This window comes from Echinops telfairi, unplaced genomic scaffold (genome assembly GCF_000313985.2).
Source record: "Echinops telfairi isolate 266 unplaced genomic scaffold, ASM31398v2 ScPeMD7_7458;HRSCAF=8496, whole genome shotgun sequence".
In the NCBI taxonomy this organism is placed as follows: domain Eukaryota; kingdom Metazoa; phylum Chordata; class Mammalia; order Afrosoricida; family Tenrecidae; genus Echinops; species Echinops telfairi.
Genome location: NW_022111358.1, coordinates 14236076 through 14258314, shown reverse-complemented (window position 1 = coordinate 14258314; position 22239 = coordinate 14236076). Strand labels below are relative to the sequence as shown.

At 33.4% G+C, this 22239-nt stretch overlaps 1 protein-coding gene across 1 annotated transcript in view; it reads left to right on the top strand.

The window, feature by feature from the left end:
* MED13 (mediator complex subunit 13) overlaps window positions 1-22239 on the top strand; it is an 83737-nt gene that overhangs the window by 4404 nt on the left and 57094 nt on the right. Inside the window, exons 2-7 of the mRNA XM_045299845.1 lie at window positions 5156-5324; window positions 15229-15374; window positions 16061-16258; window positions 18105-18299; window positions 18830-18992; window positions 19182-19292. Coding sequence (XP_045155780.1) covers window positions 5156-5324; window positions 15229-15374; window positions 16061-16258; window positions 18105-18299; window positions 18830-18992; window positions 19182-19292 — 982 coding nt within the window. The remainder of the gene's footprint in view (window positions 1-5155; window positions 5325-15228; window positions 15375-16060; window positions 16259-18104; window positions 18300-18829; window positions 18993-19181; window positions 19293-22239) is intronic.

The window sequence follows — 22239 nt, the reverse complement described above, 5'->3', positions numbered from 1 at the left end:
CTTAGCTCAGTCTCAGCTCAAAAGTCTCTACAGATTATAGTGGTTCTTTTAAGTGTAGTATTAGTTTGCATCAAAGCAAAATTGTTTTATTGTCACTAGTCCGTCCTTGAAGGACAAACTTTTTGTGTGAGATTTTACTGTGTTCTAATTTTTGAATTTTGATGCTGTTATCATTGGCTTTTACTCTTTTCCTTAAGAAAACAAAAAACCACTACACTATTCCCCAAATTTGCCACGTTAAGAAAATCATAATACATTAGAAGATGACGCGACTGAGAAAACTGATACCTTGACAACTAAAAACTAGCAGCAGCAACAATGAAAACCCAGACTCAGGGTTAAAAATATATTTTTTCCTTTTTCCTCATGCCTGTATACTAGATTTTGCCTACTACCGCCCACTGCCGTTGAATTGATTCCAATGTATAACAACCATATAATGATAGAATAAAACTATAAAGTTTCTAAGACTAAATTTTTTTATTTTTAAAATTTTTTATTTATTTTTTAAATCATTTTATTAGGGGCTCATACAACTCTTATCACAATCCATACAAACATCAGTCGTGTAAAGCACATTCGTATATTCATTGCCCTCATCATTCCTGAGACTAAATTTTAATGGGAACACACAGCCTCATCTTACTCCTGTAGAGCAGCTAGTGAGTTTTGCTTGACACTTAGTATATCTAAAGGTTAATTTATACTAGATTTTAGCAGTGTCCAAATACTTCTGTTACTATACTGAATATTAAACTAAGTGGACCATTATTTAGTATTAGAACTTAATTTCAATTGCTTACTTTGAAGGATTTTAACTATAGTGGATTTTAATTTTAAATGACAGTTTTCAACAGGATTGGCAAATAAATAGCAGCTAAGTTTAGGAGACTAATGCCAGCAAAACTAAAAGTGTAGTACCATGGAGGCCAAAGAGTCATTCCCAGGGTGATATAAACTGTCAACTTGCTTGACTGCTAGCCATAAGGTTAACGGTTAATCTATCCAGAGGTGCCTTGGATTAAAGGCCTGCCAATCTACTTCCAAAAAATGAGCCCTTGATAGAACACAGTTCTACTCTGATACACTTGAGAGATACCTATGAATTGGAATAGATTCAAAAGGCAGCTGGTTTTGTTTGTTTTTTCAAATGTTAGCCTGAAGAGATTAATTCATTCATATCTTCTGTTTTTGTAATTGTGGCCAGCTTTCTAAGTAACAAATTTCATTATTTGCCTTAGTCTTCCACTTATTGTTCTTCTTAAGTTAGAAAGTATGTGGAGTTTTAAAATCTTCAAATTAAAGATTAGGAGCCACATACTGAGCTATAAAGATTTTCAGATTTTTGCCATAGATTACTAATGCTGTCAATTTAAGGCTCTCAGTAGTATTTGTTTAGTGAGTAGAAAACTTTTGTTCCAAATAAGTGCCAATCTACACATAGACAGTTAAATGTTTTTCATTATTCTTGGAGGAAATACAGCCTTTGCTACCAGGTTAATTTTTGAGGCATTAGGTAGTCATTAGTTTATTAAATAGGAAAAAATTCCTTCTTTATCAGAATCATTTTGGACATACTTAAAGATGTCAATTTTGAGAAAAATGTTGACTAGTGTGTTGGTTTTTTTTCTGATGTTTTCCATTGATAATGATTTTGATGACCTATAACACTTTGGCGTCATTTTGTGATCTACGTGCTTAAAAAATTACTTTGTGATAACTTCAAATTCAGCTTTTAAGCTTTCATATTCAAATAAATAACCTTTTAAAAACTTTCAAGTATCAATGATTGACTACACTATGCTAATAGTAACTGAAATACATATACCAGGCTATGCTTGATTAAATTCAGAAGAGCTAGATAAAGATTTGCAATGTGTTCTTTCCCCTTCAATTACAATGCTGGTGTTGAGATTCAAGGATTTATTTTATTTTATTTTTTAGAATTAACATTTTTTATTATGTTATCTAGCATATTGATGTTTTCCTGACTTTATTCATTTATTTTTCTAATGAGCATGACTTTCTCAGTGAAGAAAGCAGTATGTTAATTTACATTCTGATAGAAATATTTTTAATTCAAATATTGTGCTTTCAGTGAAAATTTACACTGCAAATTAGGTTTCCATTTGACAATTTCTGCACAAATTGTTCAGTGGCATTAATTGCATTTTTCAACAGTTTGTCAACATTCCCTTAAGTGCAGTTTGGTTGTTTCTGTCCCTGCGTTCTTCTCATCGCTGCTTTAGTGTAATTGTTGACGCTGGTCTTAACATAGATGCTTTTTTAATGGAGCACTACACTTAGAGGTACTATCTTTTCTTTTGTGTCCCAATCTTCTATTGTGCTAAAAGGTGACCTCAGGGTAGTTTCAGTTCAAGGTTTAGAGAATGTCTGAGGGCACTTAAGTCTGGACTTTCTAAGAATTTGAGTTCTGCCTCCTTTGCCTCTCATTTTCGTCAGCATCCATTTGACAATATCTAGTTTTTCTGGTCTCAGGGTAGATGAGATGGCTTGTGTGGGCTGTTAGTCCTGTAAACTAATTTCTGTTTGAATCTTTGGTTGAGGACTTGTTTAACTAGGTTAGAGGTGCATATCACTAGGTCTTGGGTGGACTGGATGTGCCAACTCACTTTCTCTGAATTCAACATATAGAGAAATAATTTTTTCCTATTACCATATATACTCGTGTATAAGCCGAGTTTTTCAGCACATTTTTAATGCAGTTTTTGTGGTAAAATTGGTGCCTTGGCTGATATTCGGGTCGGCTTATACAGTACTATGTTTCTAGAGTCCCTGCATACAGCCCCCCCTCCTTGAAAAACAATGAGGACTTCAGATATTTCATTAAACGGACTAGGATTTATCCTTAGTGTATAGCAATTGTATATATTTGATGTTATGATACCCGTGTCTTGGATCTTTGACACTTTCAAGTGTAGGATCAATTATAAAATTAGAACAATAAAGACTGTTAAAGGTTACTTGTGAAACAAATGTTAGAACCATTGTGTTTTTCAGAAGGTAGGATTCCCCCCCCCCATACCTTTGTATTGGGAATTAATACAGATATCACATCATTCTGTAGTTCAATCACATCAAGCACTATTGTACAACACTGTCAGTTTCAAACATTCTTTTCAAGAGGTAAGATTTTTGTGGTAAAAAGGAATACAAATAAAGTATATTTAGATTATAAAGAGGTGACAAATTGAATTATTCCTAATAAAATTTTGTTGGAATCAAGAACATGAATATTTTCTGTAATCATAAGTCTACATAATTTGAGGACAAAACTCTTAATGAAGCGTTTTAATTTTGAAATGGCAGGACCTATAGGACTCAGTTAACCTGAAAGTAGATTCATTTCTCTCTCACAGCAAAATAATATGCTTGTGATCTAGACCTTTAAATAATTACCTTTGAGTCACTATGTGCAATTTCTCCTTTATCCAGCCTAATATTTGAAAAATAGATAAAATAAGGAATTTATTAATACAGTGAATCCTGTAGACATTTTGATTTTTTTGTAGAAGTGGTTAAGAGTATATATATAAAAGGATGTGATGAACTTTTCCTATTAGATATTAGATTGATGCTTGATTCCTATTTGATATGCTTGATTTGTAAAATTATTTTATTCTAATTCTAAAGTTTTATTAAACTTTTCATAGAAATAATTAGTTGATTTGAAAAACATAGCTATAATATAGGAAATACTTTTAAAGAACAATATAAAATCAACATTAACCTTTGTAATAGCACAACGTTTATAGTGCAATTAAAGTCCATTGTTATGCTTTTCCTTTTTTTTTGGATCATTTTATTAGAGGCTCATACAACTCTTATCACAATCCATACCTTGTTATGCTTTTTTCATTTGGTGTTTATTCTGTCCTTTTGTCATATAAATTCTGAACATGAAACTACATACTCTTAATACATATCTCTGCAGTTATTCAAAACCATTTTCTGTGGGTATAGTGTATAAATTTTAGTGTTGAATTGAAAAAGATTTTATTTTTTACTTAAAATAGTGAAAGCTGACCTATATTCATAAAAATGTTCATGAAAGTATATAGTAAAAAGATTCTTAATTGTAATTGAAATAATCAAGCAATTTAAATGTGAAGATAAAAGTAAAACTGTAGAAATCCCTTTATTTGTAATTGGATTTATTGGATACTCTGTTGGAGTCCTGGTGGTGTAGTGGTTATACATTGGGCTGCTAACCAAAGTCAGCTGTTTGAAACCGCCAGCTACTCAGAGAGAGGGGTGGGGTGGGGCTTTCTACTCTTGTAAAGAGTGACAATATTGGGTCTTAGAGCCTTTTAGGGTCTCTCTGTAGCCATCCACTTGATGACAGTGAGTTTTTTGTTTTGAATACTTTGTTATAAATGTGAAATAATAAAAAAAATTTTGCGTTTTTTTGCATGTTAACTTGGAGTAAATAGGTTTGATTGCAAAATTGATTGCAAAAATTATGCTGCAGCATAATTAGTGAAGATAGCACTTTTATTATATAATGATAAAGCTATTTAAAATTTAAGTCTTTAAATTATTAAATTTCTCTCCGAAGTAGAGAATCCTATATTGATTAGTAATTGTTAGAATCATTTGGTTGAAATGAGACCTCAGATGGCTGGTAATGAACTGCTTGTTAGCCTCTGTGCTGATCATTTACTTTTTATTCATCACTTCATTTTGTAATTGAGTCGTGGATTAAAATGCAGATGGAAAGAAAAGTTTTCATTATTACCAGGCTAGTTTTTTTACAGGTTAAGTGGAGGAAGTGTGAGCTAGCTTAGAAGTTGACATTATTTAGGTTTTGTGTGTATGTCATTTCTCAGGTTATACAAATGTTATTTTCATTAAAAAAACCAAATCAGTCTGTCAGTGCCCTTTTTTTTGTGATGGAAAATTAATTTTTGGGTAATTTAATAGCATATGTGGCACTTAAGCTTTTTATTCCTTTGGAGTATCTTTGAAATTGCATTTAATATATAGAAATATGTTGAAGTGATTTTAGTCAAATAAGGTGAAAAAAGGGCTTAGGAATATAGAATCTAAATTAGCTTTTTTTTTTTTTTTTACCTGGCTCTGAATATATATACAGTAGTGCCACTACTTGACTTTTAGTTTCTTTCTCTTACAGAAGAGGAAGATGGAGTGTGGGAGAATGGACTTTCTTACGAGTGCCGTACTCTGCTTTTCAAAGCAGTTCACAATCTATTGGAGCGGTGTTTAATGAACCGGAACTTTGTACGTATTGGCAAGTGGTTTGTAAAACCTTATGAAAAAGATGAAAAACCTATAAATAAAAGGTAAGCTCTTATTTAAATTCCCTTGATATTTCTGTAGGTTTTTGTTTTTGCTTTTTTGGGCTTTACAGAATATATGGAATAAAACAAGCTAATATCTTGCAGGCATATTCTGGAGGTAACTATGAGCATTCAGGTTTTCTTTGACCATCTTTTATCTCCCTTTATAAATTTTAAGAGACCCCTCTAACTCCAATTGAAAATTGATGCAATTGGTGTGTTTTTTTAATAAAATGGCCTAAATTTTGCTTTGGGAAACTAGGGAAAAAACATGAAATGAAAGTAGGGTCTTCTGTTTTGAGAAACATGTTTGTAAGTATCTCTATAGTACTCTGATGTTAAAATTGAGTAACGTATCTGTTACAGTTAGTGAACTGTTGTCACATTTTGGATATAGTTACTCTTTTTGTTACTTAACCACTTGGTTTGTCTTAAATGTGTGTTTATCTTTATAAGACTGATGAATTGTTGAAGGGTTTATAATTTTCATGAACTTTGAATTTGCTCAATTTATAACTAATTAGGGGAGCTACAGATGGAACTCAAGAGTTTAAGATAGTATTTTGTTTTCCTGCTAAATAAAAATTTCAAGTTATTACGCTACTCAGTGATTTAAATAACATAAGGCATCTTATGTTGGGTGATTCAGAACCAAGCGGTGCTTGAATTAGTGAGACTTGAAGAGAGAGAATAACACAAACAAGGATGATGGAATGTGGAAGGAGAGAGCATTGATGGTGTTTGTTTTTCCTGAAAAATATGAGAGGCTATGAAGTAAACATTTAGTGTCATATTTATAATCATTGTTGAGGTGCCATCTGTTAGGTCATTCTTTTTTTGTTCTTTTTCTCCAATATGTGGGATTTTTCCCAAACTTTTTGGTAAACTGAGGAAGTAAGAAAGGAGAAGTGGAGGTTTGCTCATTTGTTCCCTTTGAAAGCTAAACATTTGTTGTAACAAAATAATTGTATAAGTTAGAAATGCAAATAAACAGAAAACCTAACTTGCTTTAACTGATTTTTCATAGTAGCAAGGAATCTTAAGGTTGGTATTTCAGGACTTAATATAGCTGCTCAAAAATGTGACCAACGCATTTTTTCATGAACTTTTGAAGTCCCCTTAATATCTGTAGCTGAATGATGTAGTATATTAGGATTATGTTTCCTTTTCTGTATGTCTTTATTTTCCCCAAAGTTAATGATTCTTTTTTTTCACTCAATTATCAGTATCAAGAGATGATAAGCTATTACCCACAAGCCAAAATCTCGCTTACTGCCTGCTTTTGGAAATAAAGTTTTATAGTAACAAGCCATGTCCATTCACTTATAGATGGTTTATGAATTACAGTTCCACTACAGTAAAGTTGAACAGTTGCAACCAACAATTCCTTACCGCCTCCCAAAAAAAAGCCATTAGTATCTATTAGTAATTCACTCCTCACTCCCGTCTCACCCCACCCCAAAATGCCATTAGTATCTATTTGTAATTCACCCCTAGATGTTTATCAGATATATAAATCTTGTCATATCTTCAAGGACAGTTAGTGTGCTATAATTAATTTTATTAATTTTTTCTGTTAATTAATATCCCTTCTTGAGTCCTGCATTTTTCTGTTCCTATTTGGACTAGTTGTTCTGTATGACTGTTTTGCATCGGGGGAATTTCTTTTGTCTTTTTACCTGTGTTGGATTCCTGATTTCATGTTGTTATTACTATCTTCCTGGTTTGGTGGTGCTTTCCCACCAGTAGTTTCTTCAGAGAGAGTTGATTGGAAGAAGCTTTTTTGAGATCCTGAATGTCTGAATTTTCACCTTTTCAGTTGATTGATTTGATTATTATAGAATCTAATGTTGTAATCATTTTCTCTTAGATTTCTGGGCATAAAAATGCTGATTGTTTTTTTAAAATGCTGATTGTTCTGTAGATGCAAGCATCTTACGAAATTTCAGGTTTGACCAGGATGATTGGTGTGGGACCTGGTCATTTTTATTGGGTATCTGTCACGTAACTGTCACTAACTGTACCCTACTCCCATCCTTCAACAAGTACTTATACTCAAATTTAGTATGCTTTCCCAGAGAAATCTTTTGATTTTCTGAATGGAGGGCTTAAGGTTGGCTATTGATACTCACGGATACTTTTAGGGAAAAGGGAATTATAGAATAAGGAGTTTATATAGTATTTAGATTTTTACTTAACCCTACTTTTAAATATAGCACCTCTGTCCTATATCTCTATCTATATGCACATATATGTGTGTCTATAGATCGTGTTTATATGTATATAAGGGGGGAGGGCAGGAGTGAGAGGGAGAGATGTCTGGTATCCCTCAGTTTTCATCCCTCTGGTTCACCCAGTGAGAGAGTAGCCTTTCTACAAGATGAGGGGAGTAGATCCAAGAATTTAACTTACCTGTTTAAACTTTTATTCAGTTTTCAGTTCCACCAGTGCCTTCATTTTCTATACTTTTTGATTTACTGTGGTGTGGCTCCCTTTGTTATTTGGCTGCTTCTCCTTAGCTTTTATATATTGAGTCAGTTATTATTTTGCCTTTGCTGGCTAGCTCCCCCAATTTTTTAACTGCTGTTCATCTTCCCTGTGCCCTTTGCTGTCTGTATAGAGGGAATTTCATGAGGGAGTAGAGGTAACTGACTGTTTAATCAGCTATTCAAAGTATTGAAAGTCACATTATTTCTCTTTATGAAAGAAACACTCTTAATGGTATTGCTATTAACTGAAAACAGAATTTTTCATGTTGGAGATTTCCATGAACCCAACTGTTTGTTTAGCTGTGCAGAGTTGAACACTAGTGTTTTTCCATGGGGGTAGTTAAGAAGGGAGCTAAATTCAAATGTACTTTATTAGTGGAGTATTACCAGAAATTCTATACTTATTTTTAAAGCCAAGTTGTACAAAATTAACTTTATCCAGAGAAGATGAAAGGTGGCCTTCAAATCTTTTTGTACTCCCCACCAACTCCTAATCAGGAACTTCCCTGGCTCCTCTACTCCCTTTAGATATCAAGCAGTTGAGTAAAGACACCAAGCAGCTGAGTCTCTCATCTTTTAGTTATAGCTTGGGACCTCTTGTCCATTACATTTAATAGAATGATATATGGAAAATAGATGAGACTCGATTTTGTTTATGAGCTTATGACTTCTTAAAAAGCAGACACAGATGCAGTTTTATTGTTTACTGATAAACTTATTTATTTGTTAAAATGGCTTAAATATGGTTTTAAAGAATTTAACCCAGCACTATGAAAGGAAAAAAATTGTGCCGTGAAACTGGTTTGACCAGAAGAACAAATATTTCTTACTTTTTTTCTCCCTCTTTCTTTAAAAAAACAATTAGACCCACCCCCAATGAATATGCCATCTTCTAATAATTTGAACCCCATATAGTTTATTTTCTGGTTAGCAGTTTTCCGGGACTGAAAGAGAAGTGAAAAGAAAATGAATTTGGTTTAGAAGTGATACCAAACCAAAAAATTAGTTGCTGTCAAATCAATTCTGATTCATTGTGACACTGTATGACAAGTAGAACTGGCCTATAGTGTTTCCAAGGTTATAAATCTTTAGAAAAGCAGAGTTGCATTTTTTTCTGTGGAGCAGCTGATGGCTCAAATGATTGACCCCTGTTTAGCAGCTAAGTGCTTAGCCCATTGTGTTACTAGGGCTATTAGTGATTCTGCAGAGTTAAATAAAATTAAAAATACAATTCCTTAGTTGTATAGGATTACTTAGACTAAATCTTTTCTGTTTACAATTAAAATAAATAACTTTTGAAGCATCACTAAAGCTTGTTTTTTTTAAAAAAATTAACTACCTGAAAAATAGGCTGTGTATAGCTTTCACAAGTGTAGCTTTTACATTATCTTCCTGATCTATCAAAACAAGTATTGTGAAACTTAAGTCTCTACTGGAGATGTATTAGAAACAATGGTGTTGTTAAGCCTAAAGCACTCTCCTGCTAACCAAAGTTCGGGGATTGGGAAAAGATTATTTTGAATCTGATGGTCTAAGAAATCTTTTCAAGTTGTATGTTAAACTTTGTGTGCTCTATGTTCTTAAAAACCCTATACCTTATGTCAAGGTACCCACAACCTATCAAGTTAGGATTAGTTATTTCAAGTCTTCATACTCTTTTTTTTCCCCCCCTTCTCCAAGTTTATGTTGACCTATCCTTTATGTCTGTCATTCAGACTATTCTTCCTCGTATTTCTAGAATCGTGACAATGTCAGAGTACTGTGGCCCATGAAATTTTTCTCTGGTGCTTGAGTCACTGGGGTTTGTATGGTCAGTTTTCCATATTTTCAGGCTTTCTAGAAACGTTTATATGAAAAATAAAGTGCCAGGAAGCCCCTTTCTCTCCATTCCATCCGCCTTCACACCTCTCCCTCCCTCTTGAGTTTGGTTCTTCCTGTAAAAAAATGAACCCACTACCATCAAGTCAATTCCAACTCAGAGCGCCCAATATAGAGTTTCCAAAACTAAATCACTGGTGTAGACAGTCTCATCCAACTAACCTGGAGTTGCTTGTGGGCTTGAACCTCTGATCTTGCAGTTGGTAGAAAAGTAAAACCCCATAGGATTTCTGAGGTGTTAAACCTTTACAGAAGCGGATTACTTCACCCTTTTCTCCTGGAGCTGATGATGGATTTGAACCATCAATCTTAAGGAGCCTAATGTTTAACCTGCTGTGCCATTAGGGCTCCATTTTCAAGGGGTAAGAGATCATAAAAAGGGAGTAGTTAAAAACAGTAGTAAGGGAAAAAAGAGCACTTGCAGAGCTCTTGAAGTTAGTAAACCAGAATAATGTTGCTACTTCATAAGTATTTTTTACTGTGTAATATAAGAAATATGCCTGGACTTTAAAATACAGTTGTTGTTTTTTTAATTCACAGAAATGTGTTTAAGAATGTTTGATACTGAAATTACACTGGTAAATTAAGATTTTTTTAAAAAATTACTTAGAAGACTGCAGAAATACGGAAGAATGCAGTGGTTCTCAGACTTGTCTTCAAGTAGGGTTCACCTGGGAAGCTTCAGAAAATATTGGTGTCTGTGATTTCATTGTGTCTGGGGATCTGGCATAGCTTTGGAATTTTTAAAAGATCTCTAGGTGATTCAAATGTAAGAGGGGGTAATTTAGGAATTGGAATGGACTAGGATTTTAAGTCAACATTTCCTCTAGCTCTGGTTCTCAACCTTCCTAATGCCACAACCCTTTAATACAGTTCCTCATGTTGTGGTGATTCCCTAACCATAAAATTATTTTAGTTGCTACTTCATAACTGTCATTTTGTTATGCTAACAAAATTGGGCCACCCCTGTGAAAGGGTCGTTTTGACCCCTAAAGGGGTTGTGACCCACAGGTTGAGAAGCGCTTCTCTAGCTGGTTTTAAGATAAACCATTTAATTTTTGGTGCCTTTAATTCCTTACTAGGAAAATAAGATTTTATTTTTCAGTATCTACCTAACAAATGCTAAAAATATGTAAGATATAGTACTTTCTGATCAGCACATAAGGAGACCTTGTGGTGCACTGGTTAAAGTACCTGACTGCTAACAGAAAGTTCAGTGGTTTGAACCCACAAGCCTAGTAGGAGAAAAGGCCTGCTGGTCTGCTCCTGTAGAGAGTGCAGCCTAAGAAACCATATAGGGTAGTTCTCTGCCCTATCAGGTTGCTATGAGTTGGAATTGACTCATTGACAACTCAACAAAAATGCAGTTAATTGGAACAGCTGATTTTATTTATATGGGTGTCATCATTTTATTTTTTAGATATTTAAAATACATCATATTGTTTGGAATATTTTTTTCTTTAACAAAAGATGATCTATTTGGATTTCATCTGTAAAATTTCACCTCTTTGTTTTGTTTCTAATAGTATAAACTTCCTAGAGAAGGATATTCTCTGTATTACTTTATAGTAACATGCATTTGTTTTAACTGCACTTTTTTAAGTGTTGGATGCTAAAAATGCTTGATGAGGTGATGTTATAAATGATAATTTTTCCTTGAAAGAAAAGTCATTTTAAGTTAGTGTATCAGTATTACCTAACAATCATTTTGTTTTATAATATTTTCTGTCTGGAGGATTGACCGTAATTTGGAAATTTAGGAATTTTATACTCTATTGAGGATGCTTAATTTTTTCACCTACCGTATATATACTCATGTATAAGCCGAGTTTTTTGGCACAATTTTAAATGCCATTTTTGTGGTAAAATTAGGTGCCTTGGCTGATACTTGGGTCAGCTTATACTCGAGTATATATGGTGTATTATGAACAAACTTGGTTTATTTTAAGTAGCTTTATGTTGCCAGGAGATCAAACTATATTGGGAACATGTGCTAGTAGTATAGGAGGTGATGCTTTTCTTTGATCATAGGCAGCTGGAACTGAGCTGCTGGTAAGTAGGGCAGTGCAGATAAACAGCAGGAGCGTAGAGCATTGATCACATGCTTTGCACTTGGAATATTGGGTTTGTACAAAGACCTGTAGGAGACAAATTTATCACTTTACATCAAAAGGGCATGTTTTCTTTTTGATTTAAAAGTTGAAAAGATCTAATGTTCATTGGGCACATGGAAAGGCAATTTCAGAAGTTGAGAAGATGGCCTCCATGATTATTTTATATATACCAGATTTTAATTTTATTTCCCAAAGAATATTTAATGGAACTTAAAGTAGTTTTTTTAATATTTCCAAGATATAATAATCCCTTTAGGTAAAGAAGTTTTAGCCACATAATTTTCTGTCATACAAAAATCCAAATTTCGTATTTTTAATTCTGTATTCCGTATTTAACATTTTATATTTTGAATGCTGTGTTGTTTAAAGGAACATTACATATAAGGACATAAAATTTAGATCTAGCCTCTTTGTCTCTTAAAGAATATGAGACTTTTAGGTTGTTGCTTATACTTGCAAATGTTCTTGTGATTATTTGCAGTTCAGATTTTTTAATCTGCCATTCATAAATAAGCACACAGTATTCATAATAATTTTTATAGTGTACTTATTTGATCCCTAAAGTTAATCAGATTATAATTTCTCTACATTTCTTGTTTGAATCTCTTGTTTCCTTAATGTAAGTATTTTTAAATTAGCAGTTCCTATATAAATGTTCTGATTATTTTAAAGCTTACTGACAAACTTGTAAAGGAAATGTCTTATGGTATTGAAAAGTATTTATTCATTCTAGCTAGTGGAATATTAGTTTTTCATGTATTCTTTTTGTAGCTTTTTAGACTAAGCTTTTTAAAAAAATAAGTGGCTTAGAAAGAAAAATGATTTGAAAGTTGGTTTTTGCCTGTTGTGTATTAATATATATGATGGGCAGGTTGAGTATGTCCCTCCCAATAACTAAACATAAGTGGATTGTTAGATAAAAATACTATTTAGAGATTACTGTGATTTTATATGCCATATAACTCGACCTTCAAAATTATATAAGAAATATTTGGGGGAAAAAGAGAAATATTTGTCAGAAAAGAAGCCATTCTCAAGAGGAAGAAAAAAATATGACTACACAATTCATCCCAGATGCAGTAGTTTAAGAAAATAGTTATGTATATGTTTTAATATATCAGCTAAAATTTTTTTTCAAAGAAAAAGTATAGAACCATAAAAGTAAATTTTTAAAAATGCTAATGTTTTAACTGGTATCAAGGATCATGTTTGGTATTAACAAAATATATTAGAAGTTACTTTTGATTGAATCATTCCCTGAGGCTGTGGTACAGTGACAAGACTTGCTTTGTTGAGAAACAGTTTGTTCTTCCAATTCTGCACTTTCTAGGCAACCCATAATTTCTCTAACTTATAGAAAACTAGCACTTTTTTAAATCTTTAAATACTTAAACAACTATTAAAAAAACCTTAACTCCCTGCTCTGGAGTCATTGCTGACTCATAGATGACCCCTGTGGCTCTCTGAGACTGTGACTGTTGATGGGAGGAGAAAGCCCAGCCTTTCTGAAACCCTGAGCTGCAGCTGGTTTCAAACTGCCAGCCATTTGGATTGCAGCCCAACACGTAACCACTAGGCTAGCAGGGCCCCTTAAAACAAGTATAGCTATTGATAACTAACTTAGGTTTCCTGCATTTTGACTTGATCTGTTCCCTCAGCTCCTTAGTTAATTAGGTACATTTTCTGCCTTCCGTATTTCAGGCAATGGTTTTACAAAGTATTTCTTCACTTCATAGCATAGATCACGAGTTTTTCAACTTATTGTAAAAATTTTCTCACCATTTCCAGTGTCGTTGCCACCCACCAACAGGTCCCAAAACCAGTGCCACTTTTTAGGTTTTCGTTACTGCTATGTAACAACCCCCTTTCAAAACTTAGTTGGTTAACCTGGCAGTCATATATTTTCATCCATGTGTCTGTATGCCAGCTGGACTTTTGCCTGTCAATGTTATACTCTAAACTGTAGGTTGCATAGAGGTCTACTCCATATGTTTCTCATTCTCCTAAACCAATGGGTTATCCAAGACATGGTTTTACGGTGATGACAGAAGCATCAGAATTACATAAGCAAATTTCAGGCTTCTACTAGCCAAAGTAAGTTACAAAGCAAGCTGAAAGTCAAAAGTTGGAAGTAGGAAATGATAGCATATTGGTTAAAGGTAAGGATAGAGGGAAAGGAAAACTCAAATTTCTGACTTGTTCAACTACATAGACAAAGACTTGATAAGAAAGGGAGTATGCTTAGTTAGAAGTAAACAGTTCGAATCCCAACTTTATTCTGTGGTAATTAATATGTGTATCTCTATGTATGAAGAAACTAACTGTTCTAACTGCTAAAGGTAAACATTAAAGAAAGGAGATAAGCCCTTACTCCAATTGAGCTTTCCTTCTGGGTTAGGAAGAGTGTAAGAAATAAGTAAACTACATGTGTTAGAGGTGTTAACAACAACACAAATGTAAAGAGAAATTGGGGGAAGGAGCAGCTGCTTACTGAATTGTTGGTTGTTCAAACTATCAGCCTCCCCATGAGGGAAAAATGTAGCAGCCTGCTCCCATAAAGATTGTAGCCTTGGTAACCCTTTGGAGCAGTTTTCCTCTGGCATATAGGGTCGCTATGAGTTGGCACCCACTTGACAGCAATGGATTAATGGTCACATCTTAAAGAACTTCTTTAAGATGAATTTTTAAAACATAATGTGAAAAAATAAGAAATATAGATTATTTTTTTCTGAACAATCTCATTCCCTTCTAGACCACTTGACCTTTCTTCTTGGAGACTTTATTTTACTACCTTGCATACCTAGCCATACTTAAGCAATATAAGCTGCGCACTTTGGCACATACTCTTGAGTCTAAGATGCATCATTGCTTTAGTAAAACTGAGGGGTCAGTGAGTACATTTAATGTTTGATTGATTTGTAAGATGTAGCCCACAAAACAAAATGAGAAAGTATATCTTCATCTCATTTCTTATATATGCAGAAGGAAAATAATCAAAATGAAAAATTAAGACATTGTTCATTTTATTACACACATAACACATTTTTGCCCCCCCCCAAAAAAAACCCCACATTTTCCCTCCAAAAAATATCTTACTATTGGAGTAGCCTATCATTTTCACTAAATCCATTTGCTCAACTTTACTGATCTTTGATGTATTGTAATTGTATGTGTAGGTTTTCTCACTTGGTTAATTGGTTCTTTTATTTGAAGCTTTTTTATTATAAAAAGTGTTATGAAGAACATCTCTTACAGATAAATTCTTGTTCATATCCAAGATTTTTTTCTTTCAGATGAAGTACAAATGCTAATTAAAAAAATAAGTATATATTCTTGTGGTATCACTTTTTAATAAAGAAAAGCAAGTTTTAGCTTATTGTTTGGCCATTAATCATCTCTAAAATTCAACTTTTTCTTCCTTGTTAGTGAACACTTGTCCTGCTCTTTCACCTTTTTCTTGCATGGAGACAGCAATGTGTGTACCAGTGTGGAAATTAACCAACATCAACCTGTATACCTTCTTAGTGAAGAGCATATCGCCCTTGCTCAACAGTCTAGTAGCCCATTTCAAGGTAGATTATTTAATTAGTTAAGATATTTGATGGTTTTCTTGTGAGAAGATTCTTATTGGTCATTTTACATTTTGAGATTGCTGGGATTTCCCCCTAAATGTTTGGATGGAAATCATTGAACTGTTTACTTTCTTCTCCCCAACTGTAATACTAAGTTAGTGAAGTAAGTTTTTATATATAACTATTGTTTTAAAATTCTTTAACATAAATGGTATAATGTTTTAAAGAGTTGTTTTCAATAACGCCTATAGGTGAGTATACTTTCAAAGTTATATGTCAGGTTACAATGACATCTTTTATAAGATTGTTTTTGCTTTAAGTACTAGTAATGTTTTTTTATTGTAAGCTTGCTTTATGTGATAGTACATTGTAAGTACATAGACTTATATAGAGATAGATACATGTTTCTCCTATTGTTTTTCCTTAGCGAGGTGTCAAGAATTAAAGGTTAAACACATTTCTAGTTCATGTTAAAATTTTATCCATCTGAGATGATTGTGGGGTAGGAAAATTTGTAACGCTTTTTATAATTAGCAACTTTTGGACTTCATTGTCACAAAAACAAGTGCATTAAATTCTCTGTGATAATTATTAGTTACTATTTCTATTTTAAAGTTGCCTAATTACTTACCATACTGTTTAAACAGTCTTTCATTTCTTAACTGATGTCTGTTTTGGATTTTTAGTTATCTTAAGCCCATTTGGACTAAATGGCACTCTCACAGGACAGGCATTCAAGATGTCTGATTCAGCTACAAAAAAATTAATTGGTGAATGGAAACAGTTCTACCCTATCTCATCTTGCTTGAAGGAGATATCTGAAGAAAAACAGGAAGATATGGATTGGGAAGATGATTCTTTAGCTGCAGTAGAAGTTCTTGTTGGTAAGAATTCTGAGTATTAATCTTAAGAGAAATCATGTGACTATATTATGTATGGAATTCTTCAAGTACCTGAAAGTACAGTATTCCTATGAACCTTTTGTAAGCTGAAATGGTATAAAGCAAAGAAGCAATTACCATTAATAAATTTTGAGTATTGTTAGTCCCAAAAAGTAACCTATCAAATTATTCCAAGAAAACCACAGTTAAACCTAAAATAACATTAACATTCATTGTTAATAGCCACAGTTCTAGGCTGTGGTGGCTAGGTGGGCAGTGTAGTTCCTGAGGAGTTTTTTATCAACATGACTTTTGTTCCTCAGGATGCACACTTGCCTCTTTAATGACTTTCAGTAAATAAACAAATGGCTGTATGCTAGTTTCACTTTTTGCCTTTTTTGTGTAAAAACAAAAATCCTATTCAGATTTCTTTCCCTTAGTGAACTAAGTACTAATGTAGGTCTTCCATACAAAGTGGTGTACAGTGAGTTTTGTTTTTTTTTCAGTGAGCTCTTTTAAAAAGTAGAAGATAAGTTTTCTGAATAAGAAACATCTCCAATTCTATAGTGACTTTTAACATCAAGTGTTTATTATTTCCTGCTCACATTACATAAAGACTATAATTTAGCTGTGGTTTGGGTCCATGTGTATTCTTATTTTGCAATCTAGGTTAAGGAAGTACTCATTCTGGAACATGCTGTCTTTAAATATAACGATAGAGGAGTAAGGGGGACCAGCTCTCGCCATGCAAGTGCGTTTAAAGTATCTGCTGAGATGTGTTAATATAGCACATCTTCTTACATTCCATTAGACAAAATTGGTCTCATGACCAAACCCAGAGTCATCTGTGTGGGAAAATATACCACACCATGGTAAGGAAAGAAAGAGAATAGATGTGAATTAATAATATTTTGAGGCTGGAAACTTGACAACTTATATTTTAGGCACTGTTTTAATATTTGATAAAACTATTGGCCTCTGATAAGTTAAAAGGCAAAAAAATGTGCTGGAAGATCTTGTGACTTTGGTCTAATCTGCCTAGGCTACCTCTGTTTAGATCAGCTGTGTTCTATGTATCTTCCCTAGGTTAACGAGGTAACTCATATATAGGATTCTGATGTTAAAAGCAGAGAACAAGAAGTAAGAGAAGTTGTTGACCATGCCAGCACATTAAAGCTCCTGATTGGTGTAATATTTGTCACCTGCACGCACATTCCAGAGCATTTCACACTAGTAAGATGGACAGTAGGATGGTGGTGACATATATTCTACCTTAGACATGGCAGTCATGGGGAATGTATAATTGAGAAGATAATTGGTATTAAAGTCTACAACCATGTTTAATGGAATCTTAATAATGTTAAGTATGAAGATCATATCTCTTTATATTTTATGTAATTTTAGTTTTAATAAATCACAGTATCCAATTTTAGTTAATATATTACTACCAGGATAATTTTGGCAGAAAATAAAACATAAACATAAGAATTTTTAAATTGAGACATGAAGAAGGTAGAAAATGGATCATAATTCTAGTGCCTAGAATACCTTTGCTATAGTTTTAGAATAAAACTTTAAAACCATACACACTCATAGAAATCCAAAGTTGGAGAACTGCCTGTTTCTAAATCTTTCACCAATGTTAACCACAACTAATAATTTCTTGTGGATTCTTCAAGACAAACCTTATGCCAAAAGAACATGTATTTATATAAGTACAAATTTTTGATATGCAAATCTGATCATATTATATCTACTTTTTCATAACAGTACATTTCGAGTGAAACTCATTCCACTACAGTCACAACAGAAATTGACTTTCCTGTTTGTTCATTGGTTTTTATTTCAGCTGGTGTTCGAATGATCTATCCAGCTAGCTTTGTTCTAGTTCCTCAGTCAGACATTCCAACTCCCAGCTCTGTGGGATCCTCTCATTGTTCAGCTTCTTGCTTGGGTGCCCAGCAAGTGCCTGCTTCCACAAGAGATCCTGCTATGTCTTCGGTTACTCTTACACCACCTACATCACCTGAGGAAGTCCAAACAGGTATTAGGCTAATTTATTTCATCAGCTCTATATGGTAAAATTTTTATTTTGAGTACAACTATTTGAGACATAATTTGCTTTTGAAATAAGTTGTCTTATTTAAAAGTTTCTACAAAGAACTTCTAAGCTGTTACGATTTACTTCATCATCCCCGTCTTTATACATATATATTCATTATTGCTGGTCTTTTTCTGATCATCTGAGAACTAGTGCAGACACATGATGCCTCGTCACCTCTAAATATTTCAATATATTCTCAAAATAGGGACTTTGCTATATAACTACCATACAGTTATCTTAAATGAAGATCTAAACATTGATGGAATACTACCATCCAGTCTATATCCCCCATTCAAATTTTTGTTTTCTGTATTTAAAATAAAGGAACATGTTTTTTGCCTCAGATGTAGATAAGCTTTATCAGCTATCTGGAGCATTTTATTTCACAAATTAATTTTTTAAACCAAGTAAATATACTTTAAACCTACTTTTATTCTCCTACAGACACTTTTTATTGTTTGCATTTTCAGTTGATGCTCAATCTGCTCAGAAGTGGGTTAAATTTTCTTCAGTATCTGATGGCTTCAACTCTGATAGTACTAGCCACCATGGTGGAAAAATACCTACAAAATTAGCAAATCATGTGGTGGATAGAGTTTGGCAAGAATGCAATCTGAACAGAGCACAGAACAAGTATGTATTTTCATTCTCAAGTTGAAAAATCACATATTAATAGTTTCTTGTAATTAGTGGGTATTTAAAAAATAAATTGATTTGTATGACTTATTCAAGAAATAGACTTTTCAAATTTAATATTAGTGCTTAATTCAGATTTAACAATAGTTTATGAATTCTAAAGAATCTCATCATTTCAAATTTTAGGAGGAAGTATTCAGCTTCATCTGGTGGTCTGTGTGAAGAAGAGACAGGCAATAAAGTAGCATCCTGGGATTTTGTTGAAGCTACACAAAGAACAAGTTGCAGCTGTTCAAGGTACATTTTCTCAATTGATTTTATGTCTGCACATTTGTATGTGTGTAGTTTTATGAACTAATATTAAACCTCCACTATGTTTATATTAGCTTAAATAAACACGTGAGGATTTTTTTCAAAATAGAAAACTTGATAATTTGATAATTTGAAGGTAAATGTAGAAATACACACAAGTTCATGCAACTGTCACTCCTCAGGAGCCCTGGTAGTGCTGTCGGGTAAGCATTGGACAGCTAACTTTTGTTAGCAGTTCAAACCCACTGTGCAGTCTGTGAGAGAAAGGTAGGATTATCTGCTCTGGAAAAGATGGCCTTGGAAACCCTATATAGGGTCGCTATGAGTTGGAATCAACTATTCATGGCAATGGTTTTCTCTCTCCCCATACCCTGCTCATTCTTCCTAGAAGTGACTATTAACCAATTAGGTGTTCTTTTTTTCACACTTTATTTTTCTCTGTGGTTTTGTGTGTTTGTATTTCCTCCCAATACATGAATGATTTGCTTATTTGACAGCCTATTTTTTCCACTTTGTCTGCCAAGTTCTTTCTATATAAATTACGTACAGATTTCATTGTTTTTAAAGATTTTTATATTCCACTGAATGACAGTACCATAGTTTATTTAGTCATTCTGGGTTTGATAGTTGTTTCCAAAAGATTTTGGTTTTGCTTTTCAAAGATAATATTGCTGTAATTATCAATTTTTAAGTACTTTTTAAATACTTTGTTGCAGATGTACTAGACTCAAGATATATTTGTGATCAAGAAATCTTGCTATTTATTAAGCTTTCATTCTAGTGAGCTTGAGGCAGGTAATAATTTTTCTTTAAAAAGTGTAACTTAGGAATTAATAAATAGTAGGGGGAAAAAATAAGTGAAGGATATGCCAGAGAGCAAAGGGGAAGAGGGCCATTTAAATCTTTAAAAAAAATTGATTCTACCAATTTTATTCCTACTGTTACCTTTTGCATATAAGAGTGCCAGTTTCTCTTTACTTTGTTGGTAATTTTAACTTCTTGTGTTTTCACTAATATAACTGACATTGTATGTGTGCATAAAAGTATAAAATTGTTTTACTCTACAAGTTTTCAGTTATTAATGATATTGAATATTGCACACTTAAGTTTGTGGTGAAATATTCATAAGGAAATTAACACTTAGGAAGCTACATAAATAAAAAGAATTGCAATCAGTTCTGAATGTTGACACTAAGATAGGAACTTAATATCCATAGGGGAAAAATCTGAAGAGATCTCTCTGTTAAACTATGCTTTAAGGACAATTCTAGAAAGATTCCCCAAGTTGGTTGAGGTCAATTGGAATTCAGGTTCTTTAGGGTCCAAATTCATCCTTTCTTTAAAGTAACCTAACCTTAGAAGATCAATAGAGAAAAGAGGGCCATTGGTTTAAAATTATCAAAAATTTTAAGATCCACTGCTAGTAGTTCAGAAAGTTCATGAAAAATGGAATTAAAAGATGGAATCTTTTTGTGCACTTCTTAAGGCCCCCTTATATCTAATGGAATACTTTTTTCTCTTTACATTTATGGCTGGGTTAGTTGGATGCATGACCATTCTACACATCTCATATACTTTGAATATAACCAAATACTTCAGCTCAGATAAACAGATATATCCTTTTTTATTTATTTATTTATTTATTTTCAGATATATCCTTTTTTAATTACTTACATATCAACCAAACCTACTGCTCTTGAATCAATTTCAACTTCTAGAAGCCTGTAGGGTAGAGTAGAAATCCCTGTAGGATTTCCAAGACTGTTTTTCGGGAAGCGGACTACCACATCTTGCTACTGCAGGTTGGTGGAAGGGTTGAATGGCTAGCCCTGCCACCGGGGTGTCTGGTTCGCATATTTGTCGCTCAGTTTTCCAACATACTGCTCTCTCAGAGCTCATTTTCACTTTTAAAAACAAATCAGTCCCCCAAAGGGCATTCAATCTATTGTAGTATCTTGTTTTGGCTGAAGTACATAAAGAAAATAGAGCCTTGCATGGTTTGCGTAATCAGAAAATGAAATAAAGCATTTTAAATTTAGCAGTTTGCCCACACATTATGGGTATTTTACATGCTACACCAAAATTAGGAAGCAGTAGTTTCATAAAGGTTAGTTACAGTTGGAATTTGAAACTATGTTAACAAAATTTTTGTATTCTGTTATTGGCATTTTACTTATACATGACTTATAAAGTAACAGTGCACTGAGTTATATGGATCTTTTAATGTTGCTACACTTACGTACAAGGGGGCTTCAAAAAGTTCATGAAAATGTAATTAAAGGATAATGGAAAATTTCCACAAACTTTTTAAACCCCTCAGGTTATCAAAAATAGCTTTCTTTAATATCACTAACAGTCTTATCAGAAAAGTCTGTTAAACATTGGAAAGTTAAGCTAATACCAACAGGCACGATTCACTAAAATTTTCCTTTTTTTCTTTTTTGAGAACCAAATAACCGGTTCTCCTAAATAACCAATCTAACAATGGTTTATTTTGAGTCAGTGGTAGAATTCTTGCCTATCATGTGGGAAACCTGGGTTCAATTTTTAGTCAGTGTACTTCATGTGTAGCCATCATCCATCAGTTAGTGGAGGCTTGTGTGTTGCTTTGATGATGAACACATCAGGTTTTGGCAGAGCTTCCAGAATGAGATTGACTAGGAATAAAACCTTGGTGATCTACTTCTGAAAATCAACCAGTGAAAGCCTTGTGGATCGCCATGATAAGATTGTAAGCCAATCATGGAATAGCACAGGACTGGGCAGTATGTCCCATTCACATAGGGTTACTTTGCTGACTTGATGGCAGCTAAGAGCAACAACAACAAATGATGGTTTGTCAGCCTTTTTTTTTCTCCCCCAAATAGAAATGATGTTCTATGTCACTTTGTATTATATTAGAAGGGACAAAGTGTCTGGTTGCCCCAGTTCG